At 38.2% G+C, this 24,037-nt stretch overlaps 2 protein-coding genes across 2 annotated transcripts in view; both read right to left on the bottom strand.

Annotated features, from left to right (window-relative positions):
- Positions 1-104: 104 nt before the first annotated feature.
- On the bottom strand, positions 105-8,217 carry LOC311289137 (scavenger receptor cysteine-rich type 1 protein M130-like; the record flags this gene model as incomplete). The annotated part of the gene is made up of 18 exons (XM_084406893.1): positions 105-178; positions 282-344; positions 1,077-1,133; positions 1,268-1,330; positions 1,463-1,540; positions 1,899-1,955; positions 2,084-2,143; positions 2,635-2,718; positions 2,817-3,026; positions 3,130-3,444; positions 3,639-3,716; positions 3,954-4,256; positions 4,476-4,793; positions 4,872-4,955; positions 5,054-5,368; positions 5,451-5,765; positions 6,281-6,595; positions 8,184-8,217. The coding sequence occupies 18 exons, from the start codon at positions 8,215-8,217 to the stop codon at positions 105-107; spliced, it is 2,823 nt and encodes a 940-aa protein (XP_084263019.1).
- A 3,200-nt stretch (positions 8,218-11,417) lies between these two features.
- LOC311289138 (scavenger receptor cysteine-rich type 1 protein M130-like) overlaps positions 11,418-24,037 on the bottom strand; it is a gene marked incomplete at its 3' end in the record, with an annotated part of 37,122 nt that continues 24,502 nt past the window's right edge. Inside the window, exons 6-15 of the mRNA XM_084406894.1 lie at positions 21,057-21,419; positions 20,708-21,019; positions 20,005-20,307; positions 19,183-19,497; positions 18,879-19,079; positions 18,697-18,780; positions 18,186-18,245; positions 17,981-18,037; positions 12,404-12,466; positions 11,418-11,488 (exon numbers count right to left, since the gene is read on the bottom strand). Coding sequence (XP_084263020.1) covers positions 11,418-11,488; positions 12,404-12,466; positions 17,981-18,037; positions 18,186-18,245; positions 18,697-18,780; positions 18,879-19,079; positions 19,183-19,497; positions 20,005-20,307; positions 20,708-21,019; positions 21,057-21,419 — 1,829 coding nt within the window. The remainder of the gene's footprint in view (positions 11,489-12,403; positions 12,467-17,980; positions 18,038-18,185; positions 18,246-18,696; positions 18,781-18,878; positions 19,080-19,182; positions 19,498-20,004; positions 20,308-20,707; positions 21,020-21,056; positions 21,420-24,037) is intronic.

A 24,037-nucleotide genomic window follows, 5' to 3' on the forward strand; every position in this document is an offset into this window, starting at 1 on the left:
ATCTCACAAAGGCATATTAATTTAAATCCAAAAAACAAACAAACAAACATAAAAACCTGAGATTTCATATATATAAAAGCAATTACACTCAAACTTTTACGTTTTCAAATTTCTTGAACCGTCATTGAGTCGAATGGTCCTCCTTCTTTTTTTGACTCCTCCTCCACATCATCATAATCTGTTATTAAAAACAAAATCTTAATTCATGTTGTAATTAGATTAGTATTTTAAATGAAGTCTATGAATCTGGAAAACATTCTAACAATAACTTAATAACTTACCTAACAGGTTTCTCACATCTTCACTCACACTCATCACATCATCATAGTCCTCCTGAACTCCCTCTGATCAAGAATGACATAAAAAACATCAGAATATAAAACACTTAAACTGCGTCCCGATTCAGAGGCTGCATCACTCGAAGGCCGATTGTGTCACCGTAGCGCGACGAAAACTGTCCCAATTCAAAGCCTCCTTCAAATGCGGCCTCCAAATGTGCCTTTGTTTCCCGTGAAATGAAGGATACAACAGACGGATCCTCCACGGCCTTGCCTACCCAGAATTCATTGCGCTCCGGTGACGACAGGATTATATTATAGAAAATTGCCGAATTACACTTTAAAAATGCAAGTATTGGGTTTCAGCTTACTCAAACATACGACACAAATGTAAAAATAAAAAACTATAAAGCGGTTCAGATGTTGACATATCTTACTAAGATGTGATTATATATAGTTTATACTCTTTATTATATATAGAAATAGACCATGGTGAACATATTTAGACAGTTTGTGAACCCTGTTTTGGTTTCGGACAGTTTAATATAACTTAATAAAACTAAGTCCAGTACAAACGATACTGCCGCTAATCATCTCTGTCACAGTTGCTAGGCAACAAGAACAATCCCCCGTAGACCGTCCCATTTAACAACACTCGTTTTGACCTTCGGGCCTTCAAAGGATGCAGCCTCTGAATTGGGACTTTTCCCTTTAAGTGTATTGATTACACAAAGCTCATGTCTAATACTCATGTAAACATGTAAGGGTGATAATAAAATGTAGTTCTGTTCAACCCACCTATTTGCGAGCTCTGTCCATTAATGATGACATCATCATAATTCTCTAGCATGTTAACTAAACGTGCAAATATAAGCCCAAAAAGTTAAATAGAAGCCAAAAAAACATTAAGACAGTCATTTTTAAATATTATCAGTTATGAGGTTTATTTTAAAGGAATATATATATTTTTTTAAATCAATAAAAAACACCTTTTTTGATATAAGAGTTCTGTCCACTGGTGATGACGTCATCATAGCTCTCAGGAGTGTCTTCTACAAAATCACACATTCATCACAAACATTAATGACATTCAAAACTTTTTTTTTTATATCAGTTAATATACAGAAATAACTTTAATATACTGAAGTATTTCAATATGCTGTTATAGAAAAACAGAACGACACCTGTCTCACGATCTGGTTTCAGTCCATCAGTGATGACATCATCATAGTATCCCGGTGTGATTTCCTTCATCATCTCTTCTGCATCAAAACGTATAATTTGGGCATTTTTTAATATTTGAGAAACAAAATAAATGTAAAATATACTGTTGCAGGTTTTGGGTAATGAATGTTAGCTGTGTCATAATTCAGAGGATGTGTCCTCCAGTCGTCACGTTTGAAGGCTGTATACCTCATCAAGGATGTCTTATTTAAGAGAAGTAACCTTAATAAAATTGACTGTTATTCCTCATGAGGTGTAAAATACTGAAATGTCTGTCTTACTTTGCAATCTAACGGGTATTTTTCTTAAATGAGACCGCCTCAATGACGTATGCAGTCTTCAGATGCGACCTCCGGAGGACACAGCCTCTGATTGGGACACAGCAGGATCACTGACCTTTCAGGACACTGCCATTGGTGACATCATCATAATATGCAGTCTTGAACTCTTTTTCTAATAAGATAAAAGTTTTACTGTTGTGAACTGTTGAATTAGTGTTAAAAAGTGTAAAAAAAAAAATGTTTTTTCCCAATATATTTGTAAATCAAATTATTGATTTGGATCTACTTCAGCTCTCTAACCTGAGAGAAGCTCATCAGCATCTTCATACCCAGAATGCAGTTCTTCAGAGACGAGACTTCCTGTTAAAGGAGAGCAGAACAGTCAGAAACATATTCATAATTCCATACAGACTGAATTCTCATTTCTCCTTTGGATCATGAAGCATTGTGTTACTTACAACACAACACAAATACTAATTACTTAAATTTTAAAAGCATTAGAGGCAGAAATACTAAGTTTTAGGCCTATTAGCAAACACACATGTATCCTCACATGAACCCATTCCTCACTGCCTTCCAGAAATACACACAGGAAGAGACAAACACACACACATCTGCACCTAGACTTAGAAAAATATGAACCCCTCCTTATTACCCTCAGAATACACACAGGAAGACACACACACACACACACACACACACAAACATGCACCTGCAGCTCTGTGGTTTTCTGTGAGGAATTCTCTGGTTTAAAGCCGGAGGTTTAACAGGACTAATAATAGATGAACATCAAGTGTCTGACAGACTCTCTTATTAATCATATTAAATAAGATTCACGGCTCATGTCTCACCTCTCTGAGTGAAGTGATTGTGTCTGTGATGAATCTCCTCATAAACGGCCTCAGTCGTCGTCCTGTGTCTCCTCTTAGAGAGAGCTGTGAGTGTAGACAGACAAACCTGCTGTCAGTTCACAACACATGACTGATCACACACTGAATAACACACAATATGACAGTCTCTGGATCTCTCCTACCTCTCCTCATCACTCTGTTCTGCTGAATCAGTATAAGCAGTGGCACTAAGAGCAGTAAGAGCAAAACTCCCAGTACAACCACAAGCACAGAGAGAGACACTGGAGGAGTTTGTGGAGGAGTGACTGATGTTGAGCGCACTGTCTGAGAAACTGGAGGAGAAGCTGATGTTGTTGTGGCAGGAGTAGTGGACACTGACAAATCTGGCAAATCTGTCAAAACAGACACAGACAGATTAAAAATCATGCAAATACACAGTTAGTAGCACTGAAATGATGTGAAAATGACTACTATTGCTCAGTGTTTTGCTCTGACCTGCACAGGTGAGTACAGCGTGCTCTTTGTGGGTGCAGTCAGTGTGGTTCTTCAGGGAGAGAGGACAGTCCCACAGGTGAATCTCATTCCCTCTGCACTCGACTCTGTTCAGCCACACAACACCTTCACCAGCACAAAAGACTAAACTCCCATCAGCCCTCAGTGCTGCTCCACAACCCAGCTGCCTGCAGACCACCTGAGCATCGCTGATGTCCCACAGATCAGCACAGACTGAACCCCACACAGCGTTATGATACACCTCCAGCCTCCCAGAGCACCGGCCCAAACCTCCAATCAGTCTGAGAGGAACATGATCTAAATCACACAGAAACATCACTGACTAGCTTCAGGACACCATTCACAACAAAACACAGAAACTTAACTAAGACGGCATTAAATGTATGATTAGTAGATTACATTTATGAATTTGATTATGATTTTTAAATGCAAGTAAATTCTTGTTTAAATACACATTTTAATTGAAAACAGTCTTAGATTAAAAATCTTACTTGAACACTGTCTCTGGTGAGGAGATGGAGAGGTAGAACATGTCAGACGACTCTGAGGAGACTCACGATTCTCCTCCTCTGAGATTAAATATTAAGAGAACTGAACATTAGGACACAAAAATCATAACTTCTCTCAGTGAAACATACCAATGTGAAAACATAATTTAATCATAATTTAATAAATCATTTTAGGCTCTGTCCATCAAATTAGTTTAGTGTTTCAGAAACAGTTTATTCACCACATTATATACAAACATTGTGTTTAAAGAAACATAACTATTGAGACCATCTTACATTATTTAAACATAATCTCACTTGAGCAGGTGATTTTGGCCACTTCATCTTCACCACAGTCATTCTGTCCCCAGGGTGAAGATGGACACTGCCACAGATTTGAATCATGTGGTCGACATTTCACTTCATCCAGCCAGTTACGAGCTGATTCCAGTCTTGATGTAGAATCAGACAAAACACCAGATCTTCCACAGTTCAGCTCTTGACAGATCAGACTCACTGTGTCTGTGTTCATCTGGTTCCAGCACACATTACCCCAGGATCCATTGTAGAAAACCTCCACATTCCCTTCACAGCCCTCAGTTAACCTGATCTCTTTAAACTCTAGACGGAAAAGGATGTGTATTAAAACAATTGGAATTTAGGTTGTGCTAAACCTAAAATATCACCAAAATAACTGGTTAATACAAGGCTAATGCATGCTGCATGATCCATCTGCTCCTGATTATCCTGGTGTTTATTTTTCAAAAATTACCAGCTGTACATTATTCCTTTAAACATTTGAAATTATATATTTAAAAATCAATCACATTTACTGTTTACCTGAGCACACGACTCCTACATCATCCTTGTGTTGACAGTCATGTTTCCCCCAGCCTGGAGAAGAGCAGTTCCACAGGGACGTCTCATTCCCCTCACACTCCACCCCATCCAGCCATATGGGTCCAGAACCAGGACCAAACCAGGCTGGTACCTGCTGGTTACTGAGGGCCACTCCACACTGCAGCTGTCTGCACACCACATGGGCATCTTTAATATCCCAGGAGTCATCACACACTGTCCCCCATGAGCCGCTGTGAAAAACCTCCAGCCTCCCTGCACAGTCTCCCCCAGAACCCACCAGCCTGATGGACCCGCGACCTGATATTCAGAGACAGTGCTTGTACATGAACATTATTTATCATTAACAACTATCATAAAGAATGATGATTTTCTCACCAAAGTGTTTGATTGACAGCTGTTGTCTGGAGCTGCAGTTGAGAGTTTGTGGAGAGCTGCAGTTCCTCAGATGAGCGTCACTCTCTGGAGAGAATATTTATTTGTAATTCAGTTTTTATATAAAATGTATACAACATTTTAATCTGAAACCAATGACTTTATCACGGTGTGAATTTGCTCACCAGAGCAGACGACTCCAACATCTCGTCTATGAGAACATTCAGCTCGACTCCATGAAGAGACGGAACATTCTGAGAGTTTTGTTTCATTCCCGTCACAATCAAACACATCAGCCCAGATTTCACCACTTCCCTCTCCAAACCAGTCTGATCCCACAACAGACACAGCAATCCCACAATTCAGCTGTCTACAGAGGACACTGGCAGCTCTCATATCCCAGCATGCATCACACACTGAACCCCATTCATTGAGGAACCGAAGCTCCACTCTTCCAGAACAGGAGTCTGAACCATTCATTAGTTTGGCCTCTGTGTAACCTGAATAATGAAAAGAAGTTAAAATAGTGTATAATGCAGCTGACAGAGGAGAATGGAGAGAGACAGAATATTGATAATTTACCAGAACAGATCAGGCCCACATTATTGTCACTGGTGCAGTTGTGTTGGTGTGATGGTGATGTTGGACAGAAGTAAATCTGAGACTCATTTCCTCTGCACTGAATCTCTTGTGTCCACATCTGAGCGTCTCCTTTTCCAAAAGCATCTTCTCCCAGCACCTGTCCAGGAGCCCCACAGTCCAGCTCTCTACACACAACCTCTGCATCCTGCTGGTCAAAGCCAGCGTCACACACTGTGTACCAGGTGTCCCCATGAATCACCTCTAATCTCCCAGAACACAGGTGAGACCCATCAGAAAGTCTGGGATGTTTATGATCTGTTTATATTAAATAAAATCATACAAAATAGATTTATTTAGAGTGGTAGGTTTAAGAGCGTGTTTAATAATAACAACATTCACTTTTAAATACATAGCATGTATATTATGCCAATTAGTAGGAAAATGGCTAAATAAATATCGCAGGTTAGACACTGAACCCCAGCCGCCTACAAGAACATCTCCACTCTCCCAGAACACAGGTGAGAACCAGCAACAAGACTATGCCTTCGGTAGTTTTTGGTTTCTGATTATATTTACACAACAGAGAAGACCATATGTCACAATGATTATGATATGGACATAAAACAATAGTCCTTTCATTAATAATAGATTTTATAAATAGATCAAATTTAGTTGTTAAGACAATAAAATAAACTATTCATCAATTAGATTGCTTATGATTTGCTCTGACGAAAAAATTACATAAAAGTATTTTAAACTTCATGTAAGATGTTTATCAATGAAAGTCTGATCAGTGATGTATTAACAGTGTGATGTATGGAGCCGCTCACCTGAGCATCTGACTCCAGCGTCTTCATGATGACCACAGTTACTAACACCCCATCCTCCTGACCCACAGTTCTTCAGTGTTGACTCTGATCCTGTACAGTTCACATCATCCATCCAGATTGGTCCTGATCCTTCTCCAAAGTGAGCCTCATCCACAGCCTCTAGAGCCTCTCCACATCCCAGCTCTCTACACACCACTCCAGCATGAGTCATATCCCAGTCATCATCACACACTGTTCCCCACTGACCATCATGATGAACCTCCACTCTACCAGCACAGGGACTGTGACCACCAACTAACCTCACAGTCTCAAAATCTGTACATGAAAGAGAGAAAGGGATCGAATCATAAAAAGTCAAGAAACATAAGATGTAATAAGTTGGTAAATAGAAATATATATAAATATTTACTGGACAACTAAAGCTGGACATGAGTGTATAACAAATTGGATTCCTGTAAAAGCTCAAATCATTTATAAAATGTAATTGATAATTAATGATCTAGTGTCAAGATCTTAGTTTCTAGATATTACAAAGTCTATTCTAGTTGTCTAATGCCATCATAAACAAAACGCTTATTTATAAATGTAAAATTTTACATCCTTAAAATGTATTTTGTACTTACCAGATGTGGTAATAGTGACTATAGAAGAGAGTAAAACGAGTGTCAGAAATCCCTCCATCTTCTTCTGCTCGTCACACTGTTTGTTTGCCTCTGTTTCTCCTCTGCTCCCTCAAACACACTGAAGAAACTGGCTCCTGTCAGTCCCCTAAAGAGAGAGAGACTCTCACAGCTGCCAATGACACTCACTGTTACCTTATTAGACACAACAGAGGAAATCATCAAACACAATCACTGACAAATCACACAGCAGCATTTTTATTTTCTCCATATATATCAATAAAGTGTGAGCGCTGATGAGCGGGACTCCTCCTCCAGTGTGAAGAGACACTTCACTGAGGACAGACTCGTGTCAGTCATATGTCAGCGTGGAGAGAAAGTCACACTAAACTTACAGGAGATTGATAGAGAAACACTGCAGGTTATATTCAGCATCAAAGCCTGTCACTGCACACAGGAGATACAAGACTGACTGATGACTGACTGAAGCTTTACTTCACACACAAAAATACTTGATCTTTGTTATAAATATATAAATCATATTAAACTGAACATTTTAAAGTTATTTTTGGAACAGATGTGTATAATACCAAGTGTATTATTATGTTCTAACCAAGAGCACAATTAACAGTATATTAATAAATTATTAAATAAACTGGAATGGTTGTGTACAACAAACAGACAAGTTTCAGACCACATTTGTAAATAAACATTGTTTTCTTTTCCACATATATTCATTTGCAGAGGCGGACAGAGTACACAGCTTCATTACTTGAGTAAAAGTACAGATACCCCTTGCTAAATTTTACTCAAGTACAAGTAAAAGTACTACAGTCAGATGTCTACTTAAGTAAAAGTACTAAAGTACTTGTTTTTAAAAGTACTTGAGTATCAGGAGTACAAGAGTACATTTTCTAAATATTGCATTACTACTGCCACAGTGCTTACATTGGTAAACACAGCAAACACTTGAAGCGAAAACTATCATTAACTTGTTCAGAAAATTGAAATAGTCTGGCGAGGTGGGGCCACGGGTTGGCACATTCCCGGGATGCGATATTTTTTTTCCCAGGATGGTAGGGGAAGACTCATGAATATTCATTAAGGAACCCCTAACCCCACCCCTAAACCTACCCGTCACTGGGGGTCTTATGACCTCCTTAACCCCGCCCCTAAACCTACCCATCACTGGGATTAAGACCAATCAGGGATGACTTCCCTAATGAATATTCATGAGTCTTCCCCTACCATCCTGGGAAAAAAATATCGCTCCCGGGATGGACCTGCTGCGTATCCTTCATCCACTGTTTCATCCATGGTTTCGTCTCTTATCTAAATCTGACCATGGAGTTGACTTTGACGGAAAGCTGAAGGTGATTGCTGATAGGCTGTCCCAATCAGTGGCGCCTGCACAATCCAATCACATTTGAAAGGGTTTCCGAGATGGTTTTTTTTTTTGAAGAAGAAGTAATGGGTACTCTCAGTTATGGATAGAAATGTAGTGGAGTAAAGAGTACAATATTTGCCTCTCAAATGTACTTGAGTAAAGTCATGAGTACTCCCCAAAAATGATACTCGAGTAAAGTACAGATCCCTCAAAATTGTACTTAAGTACTGTACTCAAGTAAATGTACTCAGTTACTGTCCGGCTCTGTTCATTTGGCATTATATTCAACACATTTGTAGCTGTAATGTGTTTAATATTGCAATGCATAATTCCTCCAGCAGATAGCAGCAAAACACTTATTATAAAGAGAAGCAGAAAAGAGTCTGGTCCATGTTAGAGCTTCTCATAGCCTACATTTTTATTGGCAGAAAATGTAAATTACTTTGTTTACAGCTACTTTGTTTATAGCTACAATTTTAATTTATTAGATAGAGTGAAGTCAGCAAAATAGGGACACTTTTTTGGTAAACTGTGTATTAAATACAAATAAATCTATTCTACCTACACTATTAATGTTTTAAACAAATGCTCAAGGTCTCTTGTATCTCCAGCTATGGTTGTTTGAGGGAATATGGGTGTTTTTTTAAGATATACAAAGACTCAAAAATGAAAAGAACCCATTTTTATTCTATAGTCTTCAGGTAAATTTGGGACACACAATTTTGTGATTGGATAATGCAATTGCTTGCAACAGGATATTGTATAAATTCTTTTTTAATAGAAATTTTTCAAAATGTAAAACAATAACTTTATTAAAACATACACTCTATAACGGATTGTGTTGATGATGTTTCATGCACAGCTCTGGGCTCATTTTAAAACATTTTGGAACTAGTAATAACCTTTGACCTTTCAGTAAAAAGCTTTGTTTTTTGTTTTCAGAAAACAAATTCATTCAATTAGCTTTGGTATATTCAAAAGCTTTTTTTTTTAGACACGTTTTCTAGTTCCTTCTCAGACAAAAAAGTTTATTGTTCATTGGTGTGGATGCAAGTTATCATTATAGTTATCTATCGTGCTTGGTGTGAACGTGCCTTTACCCTATACTCAGTGCTGACCCTTTCATTATTTCTTCACTCCACTGATAGGCTTTACCTCTGTCCTGGAAATTCTTAATACGAATACAACCTACTTAATCTGACTTCTTCACCACGGACAATTTAAACAACTTGCAGTTGTTAAAAATACAATACAATACTTCCCTGAAGTAAGGTGACGGCGTCCAGTCGATGAAGCTACTATCACTACCTCAATCACACTTAGATGTTCTTTTGTTTTCTTTTGAGCACAGAATCTGTTTCTCAGCTCAAGTTTTATCCATGGCCAGGAGACATTTTTTAAACTGTCCTGATGCAATTTGTTGAGGCTCCAGTTGATCTTTGCTGATATTGTCTTGACGAGAGAGAACCAGTGGGAGTCAGAGGATCTTTGGTGAATGGAAAGACAAGGCCACAGCCTGGCACAAGCTTGGGGGTCCTTAGAAACTTCTAGTTCAGCATCATCTTCACATCAGGATTACAGAAGGGACTAAGAGACTAGAGGCGTGATCTTGTGATCAGTGATTTTTTAAAGAGTGAAGATGTCACACCCTCTGGATGGTTGTGAGCCAATAAGAAGTTGTTCCCTTTGGAGGGAATTTCTTTACGACCCTTTATTCAAGCAGGCCTTTGAACGTAATTTGACTGGATGTTTAACAAAAGAATCTTCAAGATTCTTATAATACTAATGCGTCACAAAGTTAGCAAAATGTAATGTAAATGAACAAATGGGGGATGAAGATTGGAGTTTATAGAGACTAAACATGCCACACATATGATTTTGGTTAACCATAGTATTAACCCAAGAGTTTAAAAGAGTACAGGCCAAACCACATACAAGGAAAATCATGAGATGGGAAAATTACATGTTTATACATTTCTTAAGTTTATATATATAATAAATAGGATTTATTTAGAAAGGGTTTATTTCTCCTTCTCAGCAAGAATTAAGTGAGATTCACAACTCTCTGCAAATTCCTTTTGGGGTCGTAAAAAAATCTCATCAGTCTCATCAGTCTTCTCATCAGAACCTGGTGTCTACTGTCTGAGTAAATTAATTTGGAAAAAGTTGAAAAGTTGTTGAAAAGAAAAACCAAGAATGGACAGTCCAACCTCAACCTGCAGATTGAGCAAATGCAAAATATTCAGTATCAATCACAAAATAAGACTAAAAAACTGTTACAAAATTTAAAATGGACCAATAATCTGTGCAGTTGAGATTGGTGTTTAAATGTGTTATTTATTTATTGATAACCAAAATTATACGTACAATTATCTTTGCATACCTTTTTGTTATCATCACTAAATTGTATTAAATAAAATTGCATTGGGAATTGTTATGCTCAAAATTTATTTAACATTTTGTCATTTGATAGTGCTGTCAACTGCCTAAAATACTGTAACTCGCCTAAAAATAAATTCTCCACATTTTCTTTTGTCCACTATTCTCCAAATGCTCTTAAAAAAATATGAATTCATAAAGTTCATAAAAATTAATTCATTGATTAAAAAACATATTTTGAGTATGCATTGACATAAATATAAAAATAACAGGCCAAATACTGAAGACTGCATTTTTTTTGTTATCAAATTTTGTTATCAAATTGTGTGATGCATGTAACATTTCATACAAAAAGATTTGAAATAGCATAAAAACATAAGGCACTGATGCATTAGAAACAACATAAGAATCTCCCAGTAGCTCCAGGAACTGTAATATGATTTGATGAAGAGGCAGTGGGTGTAGTCAATGAGTCATATGGCCCCTCCCTCTTTATTTGACTCCTCCCTCACATCATCATCATCTGTTTTTAAAAACAAAAGCAAATTCATATTTTCATTGTTATAAATGCATCAATATTTAGTTTAAATGAGAAACATAACAAATAAAAACAGAAATAGGTTATAGAAATGTTCAATAATCTACCCAACAGGTTCCTCTCATCTTCATTGCTGTTCTTCACATCATCATACTCCTCCTGATCTCCCTCTGATTCACATGTGAAATAAAACATTACACTGTAATTTGTAAATCAGCTTGTGTCACTGATGATGTCATTGATCTCTTTCACCTCATGACTGTCTGAGATTATTAGATTTACTCCTGATGAAGTCATGATGATTCATTAATGGTAGAAACCAGGGGTGTAACGATTCATCAACTACATCGATGTATCGATTCATATTCTTAATGATCCAACTACATCGATCTGTGCTCGGCAAGTTATATCGATCTAGACATATATCGATCTAACATCGTTTTAAAAGGTAATGAATCGATTGTATCGATACTATGAAATAACGCATTGGAGCACGTCAGACTTTATGAGGATGTTTTTTTCTTAGCACTTTTAATGATAAAGGCGTTAAACGTTAGAAGTGATCGCCATGCGTGGCGCGCCAGCAGCAAAGCAAAGACAACAAGCAGCGCAAAGTCTCTCACCTCAGAAAGACTTTCCTGTCCTCTCAGCCGCTATACTGCAGTAATGCGCACTCTTCAGATGCACGCGCAAATGCGGCGGCGCGCGCTGCAGGCTTATATCGTTTCACTAGCCTATATAAAGCACAAAATAAACTACAAGCATGCAACGTCGTTACAAATTAGAAAAAAACGTGTTGTCCAGATTCAGTATCTGCGGTCAGATGATGTCAGGCTATATGTCAGTGTCATTATTCTATCATTATTTTCATAACTTGTAACGAAATAAAGTCTCTCACCTCAGAAAAACGAAATCTCATGTCCTGTCATCGTTATACTGTGCTCGTAGCGTGCACTCTTTAATTGCACGTGCATAATTAGGCTAATTGATACCTGAATCCCTTTCAAGAAATTTTGGTTAAAAAGTCACTGAATCGATTTCAAGTCACTGAATCGTTTCGGATCGAATCGTTCTAAATGAACCAATATCGTCCTTGAATCGTATCGACAACCACGAATCGCGATACGAATCGAATCGTTGTTAAAACTTCTACTAGGGGTGTAAGTTACACCCCTAGTAGAAACGCATGTGTAACTCACCTGTTACATCTCGAGCGTTCTGTCCATTAATGATGACATCATCATACTCCTCTGGTGTGTCCACTACACATACATGAATATATAAACAGAACAAATGTTACATCATCATATGCACCACTTCAAATGTATTTTGTTAATAGTTTGCGTAAATCAGTCGCATTTGAGAAAAAAAGTGAATTCCACCCAATGTATAAAACAGAGCTGAAGGCACTACAGACCAAAAGCTATCTGTGTTACATAAAACACTTGAAGCCACTTAAGTTTTTACCAAATAATTATAATTTTCGAATTCAATAACATTCAACAAACCACCCTGTTCGTTTGACTTGATAATGTCAGATTTTCTAATATAATGGGTTTTATGCCTCCAGATAAAGTCATACATTTTTTGATTACTTGTTTTTGTAATAGTTGATCAATCTAGATAAATATTCAACTTTGGATAGAAAAATTCTCCCAAAAATCGATGAGAGATCTCACTGCAACCAGCAATTCAAGAATACATGGCTTTTTGCTAATTATTTTCAAAATGTAAAATTTTCAAGTGGACAACATATTTGCAGCCGAAATGAATAAAAGGGGGCATAACGGGTAACCCTGCCTTATTCCACGACTAATCAGAAATCCTTGAAGAGAAACTGAACCATTCATATCTTTGTAAATCATTTTTATAACACTAACAAATCTTTCACCAAAACCAAAATGTTCTAAGGATTAAAAAAAGAAAAACATGATCTAGCATGTCAAAGGCCTTTTTAAAGTCCAAGAAAAAAATAATCATCCATCAAGTGATTGTACTCCACAAAATTCATAACTAACCTTATTTTATTGTGAAGAGATCTCCCTTTAAGAAAACCTCCTGTGACTCATTAATTAAATTAATAATGCCCTCTTTTAATCTATTAACAAAAATACATGTGAACATTTTATAATTATTGTTGAGCAATGAAATTTGACGAATGTTATCACATAACTCTGGACTTTATCTGGTTTAGGGAGTAAGGTAATGAAACCATTGATAGATTCATAGTGGTGCCCAATGACCCGTCAATAGATTCAACACAAGCATTAAATAGCAAGAGTTTGATATCATTCCCAAAAATGGTAAAAACTATCTGTGAGGTCATCAGGACCAGGAGATTTGTTTATCTTAAGATTTTGAACCGCTAAATTAAGTTCTTCAATACATAATTCGTCATCTCAGTGATCTCTCCAATCATTGTCAATTTGGGGAATGAAATGTATTATTTTCCCAAAGATATTGTTACAATCTATACTGGAGAGGCTGGAAGAGTACACTGTCACTGTAGAACGGATGGATTTTCTTGCTTATTACAGTAGGATCCTTGCTTTCAGTGCCATTTATCATTAATGAGTGAATTGAATTGCTAGTTTGTCGTCTATTTTCTAATCTACAAAAGAAACACTTTTCTCACCCTCTTCATTTAGATTTCTTAATGTAAAGATTATCCAGTTCTAATTGCAGTGAAACCATTTAACTTTTTTCAGCATCATTTAAATTACTTTTACTACAGTATTTGTTAATCTCATAAATAATATTATGTTCCTGTATAGTCTCTTAACTTAAGCAAGTATAGAAAATTTTACTGTATAGAAAATTCACAAATTTTTTATTTAAAAGTTTCTATTATTCTTAATTTCCTAAATTAAATCTTACTTTATCACAAAATATCTCATTATTAAGTAAATCAGAGTGTTATGGTTTAACTAATAAAGAGATGGCGCAGTGATCTGTCAAAGGCGCTGCTGAAATAGAGCAGTCAAATAACAAATAACAGTAAATTATCTGAGATAAGCCAATAATCATTTCTCGACTTGCTGGAAGCATTGGGTCTTGACCAGGAAAACTGCCTGAGATTAGGATTAAGATACTGTATCTCCACACATCTATCAGTTTAAGATTAGTGCACAAATGAGAAATTAAATGGTTTGGACGAGAGGTGTTGCTTGTGGGTGTCTCAACATTAAAGTCCCCTCCTACAACAATATTATCTGTTGGTATAACCTCTGTAAGTCAGAGATAACAGAAGATACGTCATGAAGTAGATATTGGTTCAGTTTAGAATTATTGTGACCATATGATCAAAATGATAAAGATATTTTCATTGTCTAAAACTACCACTATCCAATGACCACTGAGATCAGTTCTAGACGAAATTATTTTCCCTGGATGGTTATTGAATAAAACTGCAGTTCCCGCCGAGTGTGAGGATCCATGGCTAAATAAAACTTTATCTCCCCATTGACTGGACCAAAAGCACCATCAGTTAGGGATGTCCCGATACCACTTTTTGCAGAACGAGTCCGATACCGATACTGTAATTTTTGGTACTCGCCGATACCGATACCGTAACCGATACCTGAATTTTCACTGCATTTGTAATTTTTAAATGTATTAGTAGATAAACCAAAAGATTATAAATCATATTAGTTGGCTTAATTTGTTCATCAAATATATATATTTCTTTCAGTTATTTTCATGCTTAATTAAGCCTGCTAAAATGCATATGAGCTTCTGTAAGCCTACTGTCACTGTTCATTCTATTGCTCTATCATATTTTATCTTTCATTTAATAGCACAGCACATATTTAGAGCTGCTTCAGCAGGGCTCAGTGCTGAGGATCGGGTCAGCGGTTCAAATGTTTGTCAAAACCAGTGAAATATCAATTATTTAATCCAATTTTGATACTACAACAAAAACTAGCAGCCTAATTAATGTGAATTTAAAACAAGTAAGCAGTCAGTAACAAAATAAAAACAAACAATTGAATTACAAATAGGACAAATATATACAATAGAACAAAGGCTACAAATGAAATAAACAGTGTTTTTAGAGTTTTTCAGGTAGATCTAACAGGTACAGAAATTTGAATAAAGTAATCAAATGTGGAAAAAAAAGCATATTCATTACTGTATGAATTATATATAGATGGATATTTTTGTAAAGTTGAAAAGGGTAGCCTATTTAGTCAAGAGCAGTGAGTATTTCTTTGTCCTTTGTTTGATTAACATTAAAACACAGAAGCAGGTTTATCAAACTGCTGCCCCTTTAAGACCGAGCGCACGGACCGCATTTGAACATGCTACGTTCATTTGAGATATAACCGACTTTGTTTACCGGTACTCACCAAGACGGGCGTTATTACATAGTTGTGTGTGAATTCGTCCGTACAAGCGCAAGACGTGAAAGACAATTTAATTCAGTATTCGCGTGCTGAGACGCTGGTTTGAGGGGCGCGCGCTTCGGATGTTTGCATTCATGAAACTTCTTGACCTCTGCACACGTCCTGTAATAATGTAGGGAACCACTCGTTATACTTCAGTCAGGTAACAGTTCATGTTTTACTTTACTTACATATACGATTTAGTTTTCATCCAAATAACATGTGCTGAGCCTGAGTGAACGATCAGCAATCAAGAGCATTCAACAGAAGTGCGCTTCTCGCTCTCTGCCTCTCTCTCTCTCTCTCTCTCTCTCTCTCTCTCTCGTCACTTAACGTTAATATAATAAGCTAAAGCTACATGCCTCGTTTAATTTCGTTGCCATTGACATCGGACTGAACAAACTTTCCACTGTTGTCTGTTTAAAAGGATGTGCTGACCAGCTCGTGCTTCTATGACTCAGTTCACCTCGACAAAGCACTCGCGGCGGCCAGTTTCGTTTCGCAAAATGTACGTGGTATCGGTGCGTGGTATCGGCGAATTTTTATGAGTACGAGTGTACGAGTATATGAGGACAGTATCGGCCCGATCCCCGATGCCAGTATCGGTATCGGGCCATCCCTAGTTACAAGAGAGTCGTTTACTTGTTACTTGTTTCTATGCACTTTGCTTTGCATTCTATTATTTCAGCAGCATTGAACTCGACAGCCTTGGAAATCTCTGCAATCATGACACTGTTCCTATACGGATCTGATTCGCCATTTCTTCTCATTGTTGGTCTTGAGGATCAAAACGAGCAGTCAGAGAAGTGATGGCTTGCAGCAAAGTTGCATTGGTGATGTCATCATCGTGAGATCTTAATTCTTTTCGAGGTGTTTAATTTAGTAGATGTGAACTGAGACGAATCACGACGTTTCAATGTTAGATCGGCCTGTACCTTCATCTCAGAGACGTCTGACACTGAAGCTGGGGCCGTGCCATGAGCCGAAGGAAGGATAAACTTTCGGGTGGGTAATTTGCTGATACGTTTTTCGCATATCGAGGACAGAAAACAAACGCGCAGGGTCTAAATAATACAGTATTTTAGATAGGTGTAAATGAGAATTATAAAGCTTTCAAATCAAAATTGTGAGATTAACTAGGCAGCTCGGTAAAAACACACAGTATGTGCTCAGCCCGCCATCTTAGAAACCCACCGTTTTTAATATCAGAGTTCTGTCCACTCGTCATGACATCATCATAGCTCTCGTGTGTCTTCTACAAATTGAACATGAGACAGTTATACAAAATATAATTTATATATATATTTATATATACACAGATTTGATATATTTTAAATATTAAATATCCTAATACAGAATAACCGAATGACACCTGTCTCACGATCTGGTTTCAGTCCATCAGTGATGACATCATCATAGTATCCTGGGGCACGTTCAAGTTCAAAACGGTGCGCAACGTTTTGCTACGGTTTCCGGGTTTAACGTCATGTTTACTGGAAACAGCGTGCACCGGTGTGCAACGGGGTTTGAGATACGTTTTCTCTTGTTTGGTGGGTGTGTCAGAACTGCAGTCCAATCAGCAGCAACATGTATATAAAGCACGCGGTATTAAAGTGAACTCGCACAATGGGTTCAAGGAAAGTAATTTACAAATGTGTTTGATGCAGCTCGGTATACGCAACAACTGAGGATATTAGAAGACATGTTTGTCGTAAGTTTTATTGTAAAAATAAAGGATATCAACATAATGATGTAGTTGTTTATATTTTTAGCTTCATTGCAAGTATATGACATTTGGTGTAGAAATAAACAATGGTAATTAAGTGCTTTTCCTAAAAATGAGAAAATACAGGGTATTAAAACAGTATGAACTACAAATAAAGTCAGTATGTGAGGCTAAATAGATGTGTTTTAGTCTGAATTAGGTAAGATGTGTGCTTCCATTTCAGTTTCCACAAATCCCTTCACTCGATTGGGATGTTCTCTTTTGTTCTGGGCGGCAAGTGCAGTAACTGTAACATCGGGCATATTTTGTAGTATTAAACAAATATTTATACCGACTTCATCAGGCTCCGAAAATTCTTCACAAAGAACACAAAGAATGGCCTTCTCAGCTGCCATAGTTGCAAGAGTCTTGCGTCATCAGAACAGTGTGTTCAACGCATCACCGTTTCTGTTTAAAAAACGTTGTGCAACGTTTTGTCGGGGCTGAACGCAGCCCTGGTGTGATTTCCTTCATCATCTCTTCTGCATCAAAACGTTTTTGGGTAAATAAATAAATAATATTTTGGGAAACAAAATAAATGCAAAATATAGGCTACTGTTGGTGGTCTTGAGACCATTCAGGTTTTTAAATAATTTAATAATGAATCGTGTGATCAGTTAACTTACCTTTCAGGACACTGTCATTGGTGACATCATCATAATATACAGTCTTGAACTCTTTTTCTAATAGGATAAAAGTTTTAGTATTGTGAACTGTTGAATTATTGGTCACATTTTATTTAGTGGTAAAATGTGTGAATTCATTTATTTCAATTTGTAAATCAAATTATTGATTTTAGGGATTATTTTGAATCTACTTCAGCTCTCTAACCTGAGAGAAACTCATCAGCATCTTCATACCCAGAATGCAGTTCTTCAGAGACGAGACTCCCTGTTAAAGAAGAGCAGAACAGTCAGAAAAAAGTTCATCATTACAAACAGACTGAATCCTCATTTCTTTTGGATCATAAAGCATTGTGTTAGTGACAACACAACAAAAACTTTAATTACTTACATTTTAAAAGCATTAGAGGCAGAAATACCAAGCTTTAGGCCTATTAGCAAACAACACATGTATCCTCACATGAACTCATGAAACCTCACTGCCTTCCAGAAATACACACAGGAAGAGACAAACACACACACACACACACACACACACACACACTGACACACACACACACACACACACATAAACATGCACCTGCAGCTCTGTGGTTTTCTGTGAGGAATTCTCTGGTTTAAAGCCGGAGGTTTAACAGGACTAATAATATATGAACATCAAGTGTCTAACAGACTCACTTATTAATCATATTAAATAAGTTTCACGGCTCATGTCTCACCTCTCTGAGTGAAGTGATTGTGTCTGTGATGAATCTCCTCATAAACGGCCTCAGTCGTCGTCCTGTGTCTCCTCTTAGAGAGAGCTGTGAGTGTAGACAGACAAACCTGCTGTCAGTTCACAACACATGACTGATCACACACTGAATAACACACAATATGACAGTCTCTGGATCTCTCCTACCTCTCCTCATCACTCTGTTCTGCTGAATCAGTATAAGCAGTGGCACTAAGAGCAGTAAGAGCAAAACTCCCAGTACAACCACAAGCACAGAGAGAGACACTGGAGGAGTTTGTGGAGGAGTGACTGATGTTGAGCGCACTGTCTGAGAAACTGGAGGAGAAGCTGATGTTGTTGTGGCAGGAGTAGTGGACACTGACAAATCTGTCAAAACAGACACAGACAGATTAAAAATCATGCAAATACACAGTTATTAGCACTAAAATGATTTGAAAATCACTATTATCGGTCAGTGTTTTGCTGTGACCTGCACAGGTGAGTCCAGCGTGCTCTTTGTGGGAGCAGTCAGTGTGGTTCTTCAGGGAGAGAGGACAGTCCCACAGGTGAATCTCATTCCCTCTGCACTCGACTCTGTTCAGCCACACAACACCTTCACCAGCACCAAAGACTGAATTCCCATCAGCCCTCAGTGCTGCTCCACAACCCAGCTGCCTGCAGACCACCTGAGCATCGCTGATGTCCCACAGATCAGCACAGACTGAACCCCACACAGCGTTATGATACACCTCCAGCCTCCCAGAGCACCGGCCCAAACCTCCACTCAGTCTGAGAGGAACATGATCTAAATCACACACAGCAACATCACTGACCAGCTTCAGGACAACATTCACAACAAAACACAGAAATTAACTAAGACGGCTTTAAATGTATGATTAGTAGATTACATTTACGAATTTGATTATGATTTTAAATGCAAGTAAATTCTTGTTTAAATGCACATTTTAATGGAAAACAGTCTTAAATAAAAAATCTTACTTGAACACTGTCTCTGGTGAGGAGATGGAGAGGTAGAACATGTCAGACGACTGAGAGGAGACTCACGACTTTCCTCCTCTGAGATTAAATATTAAGAGAACTGAACATTAGGACACAAAAATCATAACTTCTCTCAGTGAAACATATTAATGTGAAAACATAATTAAGCTTCATAAATCCTTTTAGACTCTGTCCATCAAATTAAGTTTAGTGTTTCAGAAACAGTTTATTCACCACATTATATACAAACACTGTGTTTTTAAAAGAAACATAACTATTGAGACCATCTTACATTATTTAAACATAATCTTACCTGAGCAGGTGATTTTGGCCACTTCATCATTATTACAGTCATTCTGTCCCCAGGGTGAAGATGGACACTGCCACAGATTTGAAACATGTGGTCGACATTTCACTTTATCCAGCCAGTTACGAGCTGATTCCAGTCTTGATGTAGAATAAGACACAACACCAGATCTTCCACAGTTCAGCTCTTGACAGATCAGACTCACTGTGTCTCTGTCCATCTGGTTCCAACACACATTACCCCAGGATCCATTGTAGAAAACCTCCACATTCCCTTCACAGCCCTCAGTTAACCTGATCTCTTTAAACTCTAGATGGAAAAGGATGTGCATTAAAAATATTCAAGTTTAAGTTGTGCTAAACCTAAAATATCACCAAAATAACTGGTCCAAAATAACAAAATAACTGGTCATTTAAGGCTAATGCACACTGCTAGCACTGTTAGCATCTGAAAAAGGTACTTAATTATATTTTTAAAATATGCTATGAAACTTATGTACTACTTGATTTTGTTTGGTCAATAAAAAAATACAAAAAAAAATAGCGGCATCAGACCATCGATACAGTAAGATGGTCTTTGTTGTTAAATATGATCCATCCGCTCCTGATTATCCTGGTGTTTATTTTGCAAAAATTACCACCTGTACATTATCCCTTTAAATATTTGAAATTATATATTTAAAAATCAATCACATTACTTTACTGTTCACCTGAGCACACGACTCCTACATCCTCCTTGTGTTGACAGTCATGTTTCCCCCAGCCTGGAGAAGAGCAGTTCCACAGGGACGTCTCATTCCCCTCACACTCCACCTCATCCAGCCATATGGGTCCAGAACCAGGACCAACTGGTACCTGCTGGTTACTGAGGGCCACTCCACACTGCAGCTGTCTGCACACCACATGGGCATCTTTAATATCCCAGGAGTCATCACACACTGTCCCCCATGAGCCGCTGTGAAAAACCTCCAGCCTCCCTGCACAGTCTCCCCCAGAACCCACCAGCCTGATGGACCCGCGACCTGATATTCAGAGAGAGAAAAACACATTATTGATCACTAACAACTGAAGAATCTGCCCAGATGTTGTTGTTCTCACCAAGGCAGGTGATTGACAGCTGTTGTGTGGAGCTGCAGTTGAGAGCTTGTGGAGAGCTGCATTTCCCCAGATGAGCTTCACTCCCAGAGCACTGGAAGCCCGTCACACACTCATGACTGTGTTCAGGACTGGATGAAGAGGAGCCGGAGAAGTTCAGCACAGAGCCACAGCCCAGCTGTCTGCAGACCACAGAGGATTCAGTGAGACTCCAGGAGTCCAGCAGAACTCTCCTCCAGACCTGATGGATGGAAACTTCCAGCTCCCCCTCACACTGTCTCTCTCCAGACAACCGCACCAGACCGTCATGAACAGCCAGAGAGGAATCTAGAGAGGAGATCTCATGTTTTATTTGCAAGTTTGGTAATATTCTTTACATTAATACATTTTATAAAAAAATAAATGAACATAAAGAAAACTGAAATATTGCATTTATAGGCCTACTATTAAAGGGCACCTATTATGCAAAATTCATTTTTACATGGTGTTTGAACATAAATGTGTGTTGGCAGTGTGTGAGCAAAACCACCCTAGAATGATAAAAATCCACCCAGTGTTTTTTTTTTTTACAATCTCAATAAATCATAAGCACTGTCTCAGAATGAGCTGTTCTAAGATTCGGTGCAATGTGACGTAGAATTGCACAAGCCCCACCGACGTGGTTTGATTGACACTGTGGGATCTGTACACCATCGCCATTGTTTCAACGACAGCCGGTAATGTCTCCTAAGAAATGTACGTGTTCTGTTGTGGGATGTAAGAATGGATATAGTAGTCTTCACTCACTGACATCAGAGCAACTGCAAACGCAGCGGATGGATTTTATTTATTAAGAAAAGGCGCCACTTAAACTTCCTAAATACGTTTATGTTTGCGAGAAAGACTGTTTAGTGAACGAGGGTCAAAGTTAATCCTCAAGTGTGGATCGTTGCCTACTGTTCGCGATCCAACGTCACCTCCAGAAGAAGTAAATTGTGTGTTTTATGATTTTTGAGCAAATAGTCATTTCAATCGATGTCAGCCAGTTCAACATAATGTAACCCAGGGAGGGTTATGATTAAGTACATTAACAGCTAGTTACTGATTAAATCGTATTTATAAGATTTATGATTCAGATAGTATCATAATAGTGTCTGTGTGTTCAGTTGATATATCTATGTACTGCCCCTTTAAGAGTTACGCTAAACTATAAAGTTTGATTGGGATGTACATGCTAAAACGTGTCTTTGCCCAGCATGTTTGTTCATTTATTGGTGATTGGTTAATTTTACGCTTAGTCCCGCTTCTGGGAAGAGGAGTGAACTTCTGATTGGAGAAGGGGAGGAAGAGGGAGATTTGGCGATCGCGAGAGAAAGAGTTCCGTGAGTGGTGAGATGAAGATAAGAAAAGAGTGAATTTAACGACTGAATTAGTGTGTTAAACTTATATCCAGTGTTGTGAAGACTTTTGTTTGTTTTGCTTGTGTTTTTATACTTGAGTTTAAACTTTAAAGTAAGGTTATTATTCCGAGTCTGCTTCACAGAGCAGCACGAAGCTTCGTTCAGTATTGAGACTGAGACTGAGAAACCAGACGGCTAACTGGAGTTTGACCGCAAATAGTCATCTGAGTTTAGTTCATTTCGAAGATGGACGAGGCTGATTTTGTGCTGAATTAGAGCTCCGGGATCCGGACCAGGCCGCACTCTTATCCCCGCTGACATAGTGGAGAGAACCGCGCCGCCCTTCTGCCGACTGCTGGGGGAGACTACCGGACGATCAGCCGCTTCTAAGGAGGAACATCGCGGAATTCATCGGTGTTCATCTGCGTTCATCTGAGTTCAGGTGATCTGTTGATTTATTTTGGCTCATTCGAGTGAAGCGGCCATTTGCTGTTTTCAAGGCCACAACGCTCCCTAGCAACGTTTCAGGCCTGCAACGGGGTGGGTTGTTTTGACTGTGTGTGTGTGTGTGGGCCCACGTTTTTATATTGACTGTTATTCTGTTATTTTTGTGTTTTATTCGGTTGGTTGTGGTTTTATATACCAACTAAGTGTGGTGTGGGGATACTGATTTTCCTCATCTCATTCATACAGTGTCTACTGATATTTTTATTGGTGATTTAATATATTTACGGTGTACTGCATTCATTTTGGGGTATTATATGTCGTTTTCTATACTGGAAAGCACTTAACGGGTATTAAGAGTTATTTATCAAAAGTAATATACATTTCTGACTTTTGATAATCCATTCCATTCTTTATAAATACATTATTCATTTATTTTATTATTTTTTTTCCCCCTGTTGTTTTAATAAATCTTATTGTTAATCTCTTTAAACTTACCTTTTGGGTGGATTGAGGTTTTTTCCTATTGAGTTTTAACATCCATTCGGTGTAAGGATACTATTAAAAGAGTATAAATAGTATATTTAATCTGGGTTACAGTAGCCAACTAGGGTAATAGGAGAGACATTAATATAAAGTCGAGAGACATTGTTAGAACCTGGGTGCTCCGCCCTATTAGAGGTTAAGGGTAGGGGGCGCTACATAATTTGGGGGCTCGTCCGGGATCAATCTTCCTGTTACCCTGATGAAGAAAAAAGAGACACTGAAAACAAGAGCTGAATTATATTTTAAGCTTAAATAAATTAACTGATAACTATCTGCCTGAAGTTTCAGCATGGCCTTTGGAAGTAACCCACTCCTGCACGCTGAACTCTCCAAGTGGTGTAAGGAGGCACAGATTGAGGAGGCCCATGCCATACTGTTGATTGGTGTACCTGCCACTACCGAAGTAGCAAATATTGAAGATGCTGTTCAGACGGTGAAAGTTTTTGGAAGAGTGCGAGTAAGAGACTCAAAATTGGGGCCAAGTCCTGGTACCCTCTTGGTGCTATGTGAGTGTCGTGAGGTCATCGACCCTGCCCGCATTCCCGCTGAACTACTGCGGCCAGATGGAGAAGAGTC

The sequence above is a fragment of the Rutilus rutilus genome (assembly GCF_951802725.1).
Source record: "Rutilus rutilus genome assembly, chromosome: 4".
NCBI classification, from domain to species: Eukaryota; Metazoa; Chordata; class Actinopteri; order Cypriniformes; family Leuciscidae; genus Rutilus; species Rutilus rutilus.